The following is a 16,143-nucleotide window of genomic DNA, read 5'->3' on the forward strand; positions in this document are numbered from 1 at the left end:
TTCAGAAAAGGGGATAGGAGCCCCTTTTTGTTAGCTTAAGCTGCCATTCCGAAAGTTAACATTGCAACTATGAAACCTACTGTGTACATGCACTTACTGACTAATAAAAAAAATCACATTTACTATACGCACTATAATATATGTACGAAACCAGGTCGTATTGTCCCTAATCCCTAACTGAGTTTTAACAGATCAAAAATCACTTTCCTATATTGTCTATTCTTTGGCTTGGATAACGAGCAATATGGCGTCTGTAAAGCTGGTTCCCATTTCTCCTTTATTTTTTACAGTTCACTTCACGAAAAATGTAAGTTTGTCAGCTCCTAAATCATTATACGGCGTTTATCAATGAAATTAACTGGATATTACCTTGAGATAGTTAGAATTTCCATCCTTTTACCGCAGATATGTAGAAGAAGACATCACGGGCTGCTCCTCGTAGTGTGTCCTTTATTATTCTAATAACATTGCGCCGAAAAAGCCAGAGGTAGGAGAATTCCTCCAATCAGAAAGAAAACTTTAGCCGCGGAAATTACAAAGCGAATGGAAATTTGGTAAATCCAGATATAACCGGATCTGAAAGTGACTATGGACTAGTGAGAGGGGGTGAGGGAAAGATTAGGTACCTGGCCAAAATTTACATTGGTCTGAAATTAAGGAAATTTATATCCAATAACGGAACTATGTTTCGGTATGACGTCAGAATGGTAAACCTTGTAACTATTCAAGTTATATATCCGGAAATGGGATTTACACTTAATCAAAATATAAATAAATATATTATACAGTGGGAATATGGTTACTAACGAAACCTTTGGGTTCATTATATTTAATTCGAAGTAGAGAGAGTAAATAAATTGTGTAACTAAACCGAAATTGAATTAAAAAAAAAATTACTAGGTACAGGGTGCGTAAAAAAAAAATTGCCATTACTTTCAACTGTAATGGTACATTACAAAATACATCGCCCAGTAGAACGACTGCAGAAGATCGGTTGTTACCCGCCATATAACCTGGATCTTGCTCTGAATGATTTTCATCTCTTCTTATACTTCAAAAAAATATGTGTTCGGTAAGCATCTTGATATTGATGAACAATTGCAGACGGCTGTCGTACACCGTAAGCATTTTGATAGTGATGAACAACTGCAGACGGCTGACTTTTACATCAGAATACAAAACTTGGTGCCATAATATGACAAGTTTCTGAATTCAGGAGGTGAATATGTTAAAAGTAGTGTCAGTTGTGCTGTATCTGTGACAATAAATGTTTCAAGGTCATTGTGTCTTCTTTGTGTTTACCACTCTAGGGAAACTTACTTTCCGGATGTGCCTCTTATTACATGATAGGAAGCAACTAATTTCTCTTACACCACATCCTCTATAGATGCGAATTCAATGAAAATTCAAGATGGAAAAATACGAGACAGTTGTTCGCTCACTGGCATGGTAAACCGAAGATCCGGCTTCGATTCTCGGCACAGTTCCACTCTTTTTTTTTTTAATTACATCCGCGAGAATTTTTTTTCTCGCATAGTACTATTTTCTAAACCATCCCTAATTAACCCGTACATTAACAGAAATTGTTTACGAAATTAATAATGAATTACCATTCTAGATTAACGTCAACAACAAACCTTGGTGAATAATAGCTGCTGGTTCTTGATGTAGGAGCCATCGGGGTGACATCCACAAAGTGAGGGGTAACTGGAGGGGGTGGGGGAGCTGGTTTCCATTGTCCCACTTTGTCGTCAGACCGAGTTGTCTTTTCCATTCTTTCAACCTACAAAATCAATCAATCAATCAATTAATCAATAAATAATAATAATAATAATAATAATAATAATAATAATAATAATAATAATAATAATAATAATAATAATAATAATAAGAAGAAGAAGAAGAAGAAGAAGAAGAAGAAGAAGAAGAAAAAGAAGAAGAAGAAGAAGAAGAAGAAGAAGAAGAAGAAATGAAATCTTTTAGTTTTACGTCCCACGCTTATGCTGGTTAGGCTAAAGAAGACGGTGATTCTGAGAAATGAATGACATAGTGGAATGAAGAAAGTGGGAGGAAACGGGAGAACCCCAAGAAAACCCACGCACGCGGTGTTTGTCCACCACAAAGTCCACATGGCGCGAGCTGCGATCGAACCAGGGACCCCAAGCACCGGAGGTGAACGCTCTACCAGTGATCCACCGCGCCCCCAAAGAAGAATAAGAAAGAGAAAAGAAACAAAAGATACTAGGGTAAGTTAGGGAACTGCAACTCACATACGGTATTACTATCTTGTAGAACATCATTAATTAAATTTTTCACACCCACCTACACCACCCACCCTCCTTGAAGACATCTTAATGAATTGGTAACTCTGATTTGCTATGACGTAAACACAGAAAATATGGCAGAGTGTTAATAAATTGGATGATTTTACTTAATAAAATTTTTAAAAGGGCAACCAATATTGATATATACTACGAAATAATTTAATCAAAGGATTCTGTAAATAAGAGCATATTTTCGAAGTGTGAAAAACGGTAAGTTATTTAAGTGCACCTACGAAATAAAAAAATGTGATGAAAATGCGAATTAGCCAAGACTACTTTCGAATTTATATTTTTGCGTACGCTTGACAGAAGATACACACATCTAAGGAATCTTAACAATTACACATCTAAAAAATAGGAAATTTGTGAGAAAGTCTCATTGTTTATTGCTAGAATTAAGAAACATCTAGCAGTTTTTAAAGTATTGCAGATGTTTAAGCACGTCTTCAGGAAACATGGAGGTGAATGTGAAAAATTTAAATAAGTATTCCTTACGTTCTTTTAAGTAACATCACTAATTACATGAAAACTTGGAACCACATTACGAACTTAATCTTTCTCTTAATTAAATTGTAGAAATACAGTGCAAAGTTCGTAAATACTGTCAATTTGTCTCCTCTGTTTGTCTATCATTAATTTTCAGAATGAATTCCCTGTAATGAAAACTGATGACACCCTCATAACTGTGATTACCAAACGTAGAATTTTAATATGTTATCCAGAGACGGAGTTTATTTATTTTACATAATTGTTATTGTTTAGATTATTTAATTTTAAATTTTAACACCGAACTTTCTCGACTGGAAACTGTTGATATTCAAATACTTCTACAACGTAGAGTTTTAATATTTTATCAAAAGACATATTTATTTATTTATTTCACTCACATAATTGTTTATTTCAATTTTTCAATTTAATGTCCCACGATTCCCTTTAGGGTAAGTGACATGTTGATTAAGGTAAGTGATTTGATGATGGAAGAATTGGTTGAACGATAAATGTGGGAAGAGACAGGAGCATCCCGAGAAAACCCAAGGACACGATGTTACTTACCACAAACTTACTTGACCGGGGATCGAACTAAGGACCCCACACATTCAGGGCCGGATTTAGCATTTTGGCGCCCCTAGGCCTAATAATTTTTTCCGCTCCCTAGTCTGGTTAAAGTTACTTTTCTAAAAACTTTTATTAAAAAATTATGTCAGGCCTACGTGTTAATTGCTTAAACACCACTCCACGATGCAATTTTATCATTGCAAGTTTTTTGAGGAATTTACTTGGTTCTGGGCTTAACAAAATACCGTTAATGTATTAATAAAAGATTGGTGAACTTTACCAACAATTATTTGTTCCAATGAACTTCAAAATCAGAATGCTTTATTAGCCTGATTTTTTTTAATCAATTCAAAAAATGTTGTTAAGTTATGGCTATTTATTTTTATTTCTAGATATTTTTTTTATTTTTTTTTTTCTCTCGGCCGTGCGCCCCCTGCACACATTAGAGATTAGCGCTCTGTCTCCTCACATAATTGTTATTGTTATTGTTTAGAGTTTAATGCTTTCCTTCCTTACAAGGAAGCCATATAGATCTACATGGAATTTCGAAGTATTGGACGTAAAAATATTGACAGGAAAAGAGTAGTGCAGTTGCTAACTATTCTCTCATCCCCTTACTCACCAGATGTAATCTCTTCGGATTATTTGTTATCTCTAAAACTGAAGGATTCAAATTTCTCAATAAACAGTGGGGCAGGCCCGCAATCAGCCACAGAGGTTTGGGAGGGGGCATGGATATGTTAGGAGGAGGGGGGCAAGTCATTAAAAATTCTTTTATACATATCTAAATTGTGGTTTTTGTATTGAGGTCTGGAGGGGCCACGAAAAGTTTGGGGGATCCAGGTCCCCCTAGCCCTCTCTGGTTGCGAGCCTGCATTGGGTAACATCAGCTGTAAGACAATGGTTTTCAAACCATAACAGAGACCTTTTTTGATCATGGTCTGCGAAGTTCATCTTATCATTTGGAAAAATGTATCAGCGCTCTGTGTAGTTATATAGAAAATAATAAAACCTTGCACATTTCATTCATGTGCCCAGATATGCGAGTTAAGGTACTTTAATATCCCTTCATATGGGTGGCTCAGAAACAAAACCAGAACAATGGAGAAACAGTTTTCACAGATAGTTCTGATGAACACTTGAACTAAGTACGTATTAGTGAATTTTTTTATTAAGATTAACTAACACTTAGCTACAATGTAGGAAAAGTGAAATGGAACATTTTAAATTGTGTGAAACATGTTTAAATAGTAACACCTTATAATTAATATAATAATGACCTTTATGTGCTTGTGTGGTGACGATAATCAACAATTTTTTAACTTCCCATCTATATTTCTGGCATTTTTCTTGTACTATGCCTTTCCTCAGGATGATTAATTAAGTTAAATTATAAAGATGTTAACTATTCACATTATAGATTGATTTGACTTTTAGTTTAACATCCCTTCAGCAGCAAGGCTATATGAGACGTGGATCTACAGCTTAATGTGCGATTCGAAGCACATGAGCTCCCGCCGGGTGTCCCACTCCAAAGGAGCATACGGCATTATAGGGTATAGAGCTTCACTAGCACAAATTTAATTATAACAAGTGCTTCAAGCAGTATAACATTCTATCATACATCTATTTTCTATTTATTAAATATGACAACAGTGCTCTTATTAAAATCAACCAATGAACAAAAATACGTTTCTATATGGCAGAAAAACTACGTTAAATCATTTTCTTTTCACACCAGAGAAAAAGAAAATCCTGTGTACTAAAATGCGATATAGTATTAGAGTACCAATGTTGCCATAACAAATTTGTATACAGTTTAGTGATATTTTTAATTTTTGTATCCACCTTTTATTGCCTTCCGTCTAATATATACCCTTTTTATATGTGTCCATAATGGTAAAATCAAGAAATGAATTGGGTTATGAATAGAACGTATTTTTGGTGATTGAATAAAAGCTAGGTGATCTTAAACTGAAACAGAAGCCACTAATTTATATAGGCTTACTAAGTCACTTTTAGATCATAGATAATAAATAGAAAGTAGATATATAACACTTTCAAAGAGTGTTTTACTGGAAAACATTGATTCTTATAATTAAATTTGTTCTATAATGTGACTAACTAAACTAACTAACTAACTCTATGGCCTATGGAACCCGGAGGTTCAATGCCGCGTTCACAAAAGCTCTCCACTGACTTCTATCCTTAGCTAACTGCATCCAGTTTCTACTTTGTATTCATATTTTTGCGAGATCCATCTTAATATTGTCCTCCCATCTGCGCCTAGGTCTTCCTAATGGTAGTTTTCCGATTGGTCTTCCAGTCAAGAGTTTAAAAACGTTTCTACTTTCTTCCATTCTAGCTACATGACCCGCCCACCTAAGCCTCCTAGACTTCACGACCCTAACAATGTTGGGTAAACCATATAAATTATGTAGTTCCTCGTTATGAAGTTTCCGCCATTCCCCATTCCCGTTCCTCTTGGGTCCGAATATTCGTCTCAGGATCTTGTTCTCAAATACTTTCAGTCTATGTTCTTCCCTCAGAGTAAGTGACCATGTTTCGCAACCATATAGAACAACAAGCATGATTATCGTTTTATATATTTTAAGCTTCAAATTCCTCGACAGAATTCGCGACAACAATAGATTTTGAATTGAATAATAACACGAATTCCCTGCTTTTAGTCGACATTTAATTTCTTCGTGAATATGATTTTCGTCTGTTAATATTGATCCTAGATATTTGAAATTATCCACTTTATCAAAACTATTATTTATTAATAATATTTTAACGCATCCATAATTTGCTGTATTCCGGTCCCAAAGCACTTCCATGTATTTAGTTTTCTCTGCATTTACTTCTAAGCCCATGTCCCTGCAAGCGTTTAATAATATCTCTGCATTTATTTCTATTGTTCTTCTACCATCCCCTATTAAATTTACATCATCAGCATATGCCATAACCTGGTGAGTACCGTTCAACGCTAGGCCCTGGTCGCTATCTTTGATTTTCCTTATAGCGTATTCCAGAACGAAGTTAAATAATAATGGAGACAACGCATCTCCTTATTTCAGGCCATTTTCGACGTGAAAGCTCGTGGACAAAAATTTTCCTACCCGGAGTTTACTTTGGGATTCATTTAAACATATCTTAATTAATCTAATTGGCTTTCTCGGTATTTCAAGTTTTGTAAGAACGTTGTATAATGTTTCTCTCCTAACCGAGTCGTACGCCTTTCTAAAATCAATAAATCAATCTAAAATCAATAAAATCTATAATGTGACTAGTCAACATTTTCGCAATTTAGTTTAATTATATATCTTGAGGAAAGAAATACGAGTAACATATCAGAAATATAGAAGGGAAGTTAAGATTAGGATTAGAAATTAGATTTCTGGGCTTTCGGCATCTATGGTCATGTTAGCCCGTCACTAGGATTAGGATTAGGAATTCGATTTCTGGGCTTTCGGCATCTATGGCCATGTTAGACCGTCACTAGGATTAGAATTAGGAATTCGATTTCTGGGCTTTCGGCATCTATGGCCATGTTAGCCCGTCACTAGGATTAGGATTAGGAATTCGATTTCTGGGCTTTCGGCATCTATGGCCATGTTAGACCGTCACTAGGATTAGAATTAGGAATTCGATTTCTGACCTTTCGGCATCTATGGCCATGTTAGACCGTCACTAGGATTAGAATTAGGAATTCGATTCCTGGGCTTTCGGCATCTATGGCCATGTTAGCCCGTCACTAGGATTAGAATTAGGAATTCGATTTCTGGGCTTTCGGCATCTATGGCCATGTTAGACCGTCACTAGGATTAGAATTAGGAATTCGATTTCTGGGCTTTCGGCATCTATGGCCATGTTAGCCCGTCACTAGGATTAGGATTAGGAATTCGATTTCTGGGCTTTCGGCATCTATGGCCATGTTAGACCGTCACTAGGATTAGAATTAGGAATTCGATTTCTGGGCTTTCGGCATCTATGGCCATGTTAGACCGTCACTAGGATTAGGATTAGGAATTCGATTTCTGGGCTTTCGGCATCTATGGCCATGTTAGACCGTCACTAGGATTAGAATTAGGAATTCGATTTCTGACCTTTCGGCATCTATGGCCATGTTAGACCGTCACTAGGATTAGAATTAGGAATTCGATTCCTGGGCTTTCGGCATCTATGGCCATGTTAGCCCGTCAAATACATGAGGGATGACGTCCTTCGGCGATCACACTGCCCGGGAAACTGGAGAGGAAGGAAGGAAGCAGCCTGGAACCATTGTGTTAGGTACCATTCCGGCATTGCCTGATGGTAATGAGGAAAACCCAGGAAAAACCTTACTCAGAATGGAAGGCCTAAAAAAGTTGTTATACCTTTCCGGCCGAGTGTTCCCACCGGGAATGGAACCCGGAACCGCGCACACCAAAGCCGAGTGTGTTAGCGATTACGCTACGCGGGGCCACTATAGATGATAAGTTAAAAATTGTTGATCACCATCACAGGAATATATAAATGTCAATATTTCGTTAACTTTAAAATGTGTTCTATACGCCCAATTAATTCTTAGTATCTTAGATTGTTTTCGTCCATCGTTTGACTTTCCCTTGAAAAAGTATAGACACAATATATCGTATGAGTTCGGCCGAACTCATTTTATCGGCATCAAAATTGGCTAGTGGTGGACTTCGACCTGCTATATAAGCGTGTGGCATATTATGTTATGCAGGCTTTGGTTTCCCGAGTTATGGGCGGTAAAAATTTGCCTCATAATTTCGAGAACAAAAATCTATACACTGAACTCACCCGATTGGGACGGTGGTAGAATTTGACCTCATATATACTCATGTAAAATGTATTGTTTGCATTATATTAAAAAAAAAAAAAAAAAAAAAAAAAAAAATCAGGATGAAACTCGACATACTAAATAACTGAATAAAATCTTATATTGTGGAGTTTCACGGTTTCTGATTTATGAGTGGTCAGATTTTGCATCTTTTTTCGAAAACAAAACCCATAGATCAAACTCATTCCATAGAGATCAAATTTAGCATGATGGTAGAGCCTGACTTCCTATAGAAGCACGTGGAATATCATACATGGCTTATGGAGGCTTACGGTTTACGAGTTATGGGTGTCAGATTTTGGATAATTTTTCAAAAACAAAATCCCATAAATCGAACTCATCTGATCGACACCAAATTTGTCATGGTCATAGAACTTGCCCATCTATATAAACATGTGGAATATCATAATATGGAGGCTTACGTTCCCGAGTTATGGGTGGTCAAATTTTGCGTCACATTTTTGAAAACAAAAATTCATAGACCGAATTCATCCACTCGAGATCAAACTTGGCATGGTGCTAGAACTTGATCTGGTATATAAGCGTGTGAGATGTTATGTTGTGCAGACTTATGGTTCCCGAGTTATGGACGGTCGAATTTTCGAAAGCAAAACTCCATATAACAAACTCATTCAATTGGGATCAGATTTGGCATGGTGGTAGAATTTGATCTGTCGACTACCGTGTGAAATATTACGTTGTGCAGGCTTTGAATTCCTGAGTTACGTACAATCGAATTTCTAATTCATGAACATAACAAAAACTTAATAAGTATCGTTTAAATATTAATTAAAGGTCACCCTTCAGTAATAAATAAATAAATAAAAATCTAATGAAGGATGATTTTTTTTTACAACTGTGTGCATTTTACTTGTTATAATGGTCCCGCCAAGTTGTGAGATGGTGTGTGCATTAATCATAAACATTTTTTTAAAGTTATTCAAGATTTTATTGCTTTCTGTATTTAAAAAAAGACTAAGTTAAATAACATATAAAAACATCTGTAAAGTCGAGGCTTTTGTATTAGTGTTGGGTTGTCGAAAGCAACAAGACTGATTGCCGAAATCACACCAGGGATATAATCACCTGATTGGAATTCCCAGAGCACACAATAGGTGAGTCTTAGTTAATCTTAACAAAATGTTCCAGATTCTATTTCAGTTAAAAGTAAATCAACGACTTTTGTCATTGTAAATCTAATCTTAGTAAATGCTTAAAGCATACCTGACTCCTTACAATATTGGTTTGTTGAACGTCTGGCCTGTCTTCTTTCGTTACTCCTCGTGTTACTGCTTCCACAGAATCTACTGTATCCCATCGGCCAGCTGAAATAAAACGTTTGATTAAATATGCGCCGTTTATCATAGTTGACACACAACATATATATGTAAAAGAGTAATTGGAAGCCGTGACTTCCATAACCTTACAAGTCCAGCTGAAGAGATATTGAGAAAACTCAATAAAAACTGAATATTTGTTGGAAATGTGAACTTGGAAATCAGACTTTTTTTCATACTTACACTTTGCTGAATAACAAATGTCACTAAGTATGAAAAAAATCTGATTTCCAAGTTTACATTTCCAACAAATATTCAGTTTATATTGAGTTTATCAATATCTCTTCAGCTGGACTTGTGCGGTTATGAAGTCACGACTTCAATTCTTTTTTCAAGTACATTCAAAGTTTTATTATATTGTATAAACGACCACCGCTTAAATTATTACATTTGATTGAGTTTTACGGCAACTTTGTGCAGGATATTTAAGCTTCAATCTCGCATGTTATATGGATTCTATGGACACTATAAATTTAGTTTAAATAATTTGAGCAGAATATCTAAGCGTCACTTATGTTTCTACGCGAATTCTTCGGACTATAAATTCGTATTTCTACATGAATTCTTTGAACTATAAATTCATATTTCTACATGAATTCTTTGGACTATAAATTCATATTTCTACCCGAATATTTCGAACTATAAATTCATATTTCTACATGAATTCTTCGGACTATAAATTAGTTGTAAAGAATTATCATTATGTATAGGATATTCAAACGTAAACTATCATATTCTGAATGGACTCTACAGACAGTATAACTTAGTTTTAGAACTTTACTATCTTGTGAAATATATCCACGATCAGTTGTTACATCCTATATGAATTCTCCGGACACTGTAAATAAAGTTTATGGTTTAATACCTGATATTCAAGTGTTAGCTATCATATTCTACATAAATTAGTTACAAACCTTAAGTTTTGTATAGGTTATCCCATCTTCAGATATCACATTATGTATAAAGTTTAGGAACACAATTAAATCACTAGTATGTAAAGCATAGATGGCTTATTCGCGCATGGGAAATTTGCACTTGCACACTCACTGTCAAAATCACATTGTTGAGTTCCGAAGCAAATTCTAATAATGTGTTTTTCCGGATATAAACTTGCTAAGCACTAGTTGTTTAGTTAGCTTGTTTCATTAAAAAAGTCGAAATAAACGAAAAATGAAGAAATCAAGTTAGAATCCACAACGAAAGCTTCTACTATTCCATTCTTCTGGTAAAAAAAATAATAAAAAAAAAAATAAAGCTTTATCCATGTACAATACAATAATGTTAACACTTTTTTTTTTAACCGTTGCTACAGATGAACATGACCAACTAAACTGAAAACTGTCGAGAAGGTGTGGCTAATTGCGCACAACTTCTAAAGAGTTCATGCGCAATAATACATTAGCAATATAATTGGAGAAATAATTATCAGCAAGCTCGAAAAAAAAAAAAAAAAAAAACATTACATGGTAATAACTTTTTGGCTTTGAAGCAAACGATGATTACATTAGCTCTCTTGCCTTCTTTCTTTTTTATTTATTTGGCATCTGAAACAATATTATATCCTTCATCGCAAAAGCAAGAAAGAAAAAAAAAATGTTACATGGTTCAAGCAAGTCAAAATAACGTAATTACAACGAAAAGTAATAACTTTTGATTTAAAAAAAACTTTGACAATTAGACCGAAACAGTCATGCCGAATAGCGGCAATTAACTGATTTTTTTTCCATTAGACATCCATCACATATGCATTTCTTTTTTTTTAACAAAAAAAAATATATATATATATTATCTAACAAGGAATAATAATAATACTAATAAAACATTTCCGTTGGCAATTTTGATTTCTATCTCTATAACGGAAAAACAAAAAGATATGAACATTTAGTAATAAGTGCATTTATATTTAAATGACATTCCGCCGACGCACAGCTGTCGTAGCAGTGCATATTAAATTAAATTAACATTATATAAATGTGATGTTTATCTTCTTTTATATTATATTATATTATATTACAAAGTAATTGGTATTTTCATGTAATTAAAAGCAGGAACGAAAACGCTTTCCTTCATACAATTACTAAAAATTCACAAAGAATCACAAATAAAATGCAAATGTTGCGTTTAATATTTCTTTCTATAGAATAATTAATTTATATTGATATTTTATGATACTGTATGTCAATTTCATCTTTGAAAGTTGAACTTTACTTTTTAAATACTATCTTTCAAGAATGAGAAGGACAGAAAGAGCGAATGTTTTTATTTTACAGTATCATCTCGTCATTTGCCTAGTAATAATTGAAAACCTCAAATATATGTTCAGTGCTGACAGTCGTACATGGAATCTTCACGATAACTGCGAATACGAAATGCTTGCCTCGCCCCATTGATCTTTATTTTACAGGGTGTTTCAAAAAGAATGACCTGATTTTAAAAGTTCATATGTATTGACAAAAACATACTACAAAAACGGGATAAATTGCAAAATACTCACAAAATCTTCAAGTTTTAGCTATGTTATTATAAAGGCTCTATATGTCCACAAGCAGCAACACGAACAACATTTAGACGATAGCTAAATTCGACGAGAAAAAAAAAAAGTTCACTTTAGGTGAGTCTCTTTCGTGCTCAATAATGTCATGAGGGTTCTGGAGTTCCCATATACGCATGTTATATCGATTTACTTTCCGCTAACATGAAATGTTGCTTCATCACTGAAAATTAACCGTGGTAAAAAACGTATCGTCTTCCGTGTCCTCTAGTGGAGCATTGCAGAAGTCAACCCGTTTCCTTCTATCACCAACCCGAAAAGCTTGCACTAATTGCAGTCTGTATGGTTTATAGACCAAACGACGACTTAATACTCGCCAGACAGTCTTATGAGGCATTGTCAGTTCTCTGCTTGTAGACTTTCGTGGTCTCCACTCAAACGTTTGCCGAATTGTTTTCATCATTTCATTGGAAGTGCGAGGCCGACCTGGACTCTTACCTTTGTACAAGCATCCTGTCTCTTCAAATTGGCGATACCAACGACGAATGTTTTTGGGTGCAAGCGGATCAATGCCAAAACGCCGACGAAAAGCACGCTGGACCGAAATCATTGACTCAGTATTTGCAAACTACAGCACATAAAACGCTTTCTCTTGAGCGGACGCCATCTTACTTCTGACTGACTGCAAACTGAGAAGATGCAAGATCTAACGGCGATTTTATGAAACTAGGCCATGCCCATTTAAACAACACTCATTTCCTTGCCGACACGTCCCATGTTCCGTAATTATTGCCGTCCAAAATCAGGTCACTCTTTTTGAAACACTGTGTATTTTTATTTGCGTAGAGGAATAAATGAATATTGTGATAAATGATCTCGAAAACATCTACGACATTTCTCTCTACCGTCTCCCTACCACAGTTTTCAGAACAAAAGTTCAAAACTCTGATCACACAATCATGCAGTCATTTTGTTTCTATACTTTTATGTCATGTTTATTCACCTAAGGGAAGGCTACTAGTAGAATATCGAATAAGAAATAAAATCACCAGAAATAAGGAGTGTGGAAAAAAGAGGGATAAGATGGTACAAAGATCCAGGATGAAGTACGAAACGATGTGGAAAAAAGTGGAGTAAGATGGGGCTAGGTCCAATATGATGAACGATGCGTTGTGGAAAGACGCTGGATAAGATCAAAATCCAAAAGGAAGTGAGAAATGATGTGGAAAGAATCGGAGTAAGGTAGGAAAACGTTCAGAATGAAGTACAGAAGGTATGGAAAAAAGCAGACTAAGGTGGGACAAAATCCAAAATAAAATACGAAGTATGGAAATAGCTAATAAGACAGGACGGGGTTCAGGTTTGACATACAAAAGTTATAGAAAGAAGCAGAATGAGATGGGACAAGGTCCAGGATGAAAAGTGGTAGAATAAAAGAAGTATGAAAGACCTCATCCAACCCACAATCAGGCCAGATGAGAATCGAGAATTGATGATGGTGATGATGGAAGCTATTAGTATAAGACAGGGAAATAAAACAGCTCCAACAAGAGCAAGGACTTACCTAATTGTTGTTGCAACATCAACCGTCGATTGTCTTCCAATTTCTTCACTGCCTTCTGCGGGCTTTCATCTCTACTCTTAATGGGAAGGAATCCTGGCTTCTCAGATTTGACAGACGATCTACAAAGCAAAGCAAAGGTATGTATGTATAGCAATGTGATTATTATACATAACCAGGCCCACATTTAACTATTTTACGCCTTTGGGCACAAGAGGATTTATCGCTCATACCCAAGGCCCAAGAAAATTTTGCGACCCTTTCCCTTTATTTGTTTGTATCTAGTATAGAACTAAAGAATTCAACTGTGTCCGCTTATATTGAGCTACCAGCAACGGGGCGCGTCGTACAAAACTAAATGCACGGATCACGTTGGCAGCTAATAAACAATAGTATAAGCTCCTAGTGACAATAGCATCGCAACAAGGAAATTCGGTCGGGCTGATATCAACATTGTTTTCAGTATACATTTTCTCTTACATTTTTCTCTTCTGGACAGCGTCTCTTTTCCGCATACCATACTTCAATCTCGATTTCTTTAATATACTGCTCTGGCGCGTGCGTAAATACGGGCCTGCACATAATTATTAGATAATAAGAGTTATATAATTATTAGATAGTATATGGATATCGTATTATGTGAAACGAAAGTCATCGTTCAATATTTACTCTAAAGTAATCGAAAATTGTAGGAGGGTTGGCAACTATAGATAAGTTACTATTTTTATTTATTTGCTTTTTATTTTATTAAACAATAAATTTCCACTTTTTAAAAAACAGTATTATAATGTCAAAGGTGACGATGATATAAACCTGTTGTGACCTCTCTGACTGCTCGAGAAGCATATAATTTCTAAATAACATGTGCTTTACAAATAAGTAGCAATAGAGCAATCAGTCAACAATGAATGAAAATATATTCTTCCTTTTTCTTAAACTGATTAGATACACATCCATCCTACCTCTTTAACACTGAAAAATAATTGAATGCAATTTACACTTGAAAGTTATGCATGATTCCCTTCACTTTGTAAGAAAATGAAATAAAATACACTTTGAGCTCTCTCATTTCAGTCAATGAAGACATTCGCACTACTGATTAATTAAAAAAAAAAAAATCTACAGATACAAGACACATAATCAGTGGAAGATTTATCTGTTTATTACTTAATTGTTCAACAGTTACTTCAGTTAGATATTTGGCTTGCGTGAATTTGTGTTTTGCATGACTTTTTGAAGACCCTGTAGTGTTGTGTTATTCTATCAACTCTATAGGAAAAAGTAAGATCCTTATTTTACTATAAGAACGTCTCAGTCCGTGGTCTATTGACGTACATAGGAAACTATTTTTGTTTTCTTTGAAATGAACTGGAATTTTAAACTCTTGAATTTACTAATTTTTTCTTCAAAACTAGTTATTTGTCCTTTATTTTGTGAAAATTAAATTTATTATTTGTAATTTTAATATGTAATTATTAAATTTTATTTAATTAAAAATTAAACTTTTACATCTATGTGGGCATCAGAAAATAAAGACCGTTTAGTTATACAAAATTAAAAAACACAATATTTATTGGGAAAAACAATTATATTACATACCTGAAACTTCCTTCACTTCTCTACATAATCACCCTCTACATTTAAACATTTGTCGTATCTGGTCACAAGGTTAAATTTCCCATGTATACTCTTCTGCCGTTAGTTCATTAAGTCAGGTGGGTCATTGCATTCTCCAATTTTCAGCTTAGGGAAAGGTGGAAATCGCTATGAGCAAGGTCCGGAGTATACGGTGGATGATCAAAAATTTCCCATCCGAATTGATCCACTAATTCTTGAGTTGCAGCAGCAATGTTAGGGTTGGTTGGCATTGTTGTGAAGAAGCACAATTCCTCGCATTCTGCTTTGGATGATTCGCCGTATTTTTCTTAATTTCACAATAATAATTTGCATGGATCGTAGTGCCGTTTGGCATAAAAAAAAAAAAAAAAAAAAAAAAAAAAAACTACAATCCCAAAAGATGGTTGCCATGACCTTTGGTGCTGATAGAATATGTTTAAATTTTCTCGTTCATTTGGGTGATGAGGGATGATGCCACTCAAGTGATTACAGTCCATTTGATACAATTTGTCCCTTTTGACAGTTGCTTTCTTTTGTTGTTTCCTTCTTGCACGTGGACACAACAATCAGGCAACAAGAACTGTTTCTATGGCAACAGCACGTTCAGCCAATTGTAGTGGTTCATTTCTCTCGCTCTGCATTGGTAAACATTCTACCCTTTCCGCACGCTGCCAATTTAAATATAAACAAATGCACATTGTTTCAGTGGAATGCTAACTTGACTAGCGGACTTGCTGGTTATTGAGAGAATTCTTTTTAGTTATCTTCTGCGTCACTTAATTTTATAAAACTGAGATTTATTTGCAGTAAATAATTTCGTGTTTCAACACCAGACGCAAAAGCTGACAACACAGCATTGAGCACCACGTGCGTGCGGTGAGCTGTCAGAAGGGACAAGTAGTTTCAAT

General features: G+C 35.0%; 1 protein-coding gene across 10 annotated transcripts in view; it reads right to left on the reverse strand.

Moving 5' to 3' along the window:
* The window catches only part of Myo10A (unconventional myosin 10A), a 744,055-nt gene that overhangs the window by 263,169 nt on the left and 464,743 nt on the right, over window positions 1-16,143 (reverse strand). For 9 of the 10 annotated variants that reach the window (XM_081732073.1, XM_081732074.1, XM_081732071.1 and 6 more), the window contains 3 exons: window positions 13,622-13,740; window positions 9,454-9,554; window positions 1,638-1,783 (listed from right to left, as the gene is read on the reverse strand). In XM_081732073.1, the coding sequence (XP_081588199.1) occupies window positions 1,638-1,783; window positions 9,454-9,554; window positions 13,622-13,740 (366 nt within the window). The remainder of the gene's footprint in view (window positions 1-1,637; window positions 1,784-9,453; window positions 9,555-13,621; window positions 13,741-16,143) is intronic. The other variant, XM_081732068.1, reaches the window with a different exon arrangement.

The sequence above is a fragment of the Thermobia domestica genome, chromosome 11 (assembly GCF_964235325.1).
Source record: "Thermobia domestica chromosome 11, izTheDome1.hap1.1, whole genome shotgun sequence".
Lineage (NCBI taxonomy): Eukaryota > Metazoa > Arthropoda > Insecta > Zygentoma > Lepismatidae > Thermobia > Thermobia domestica.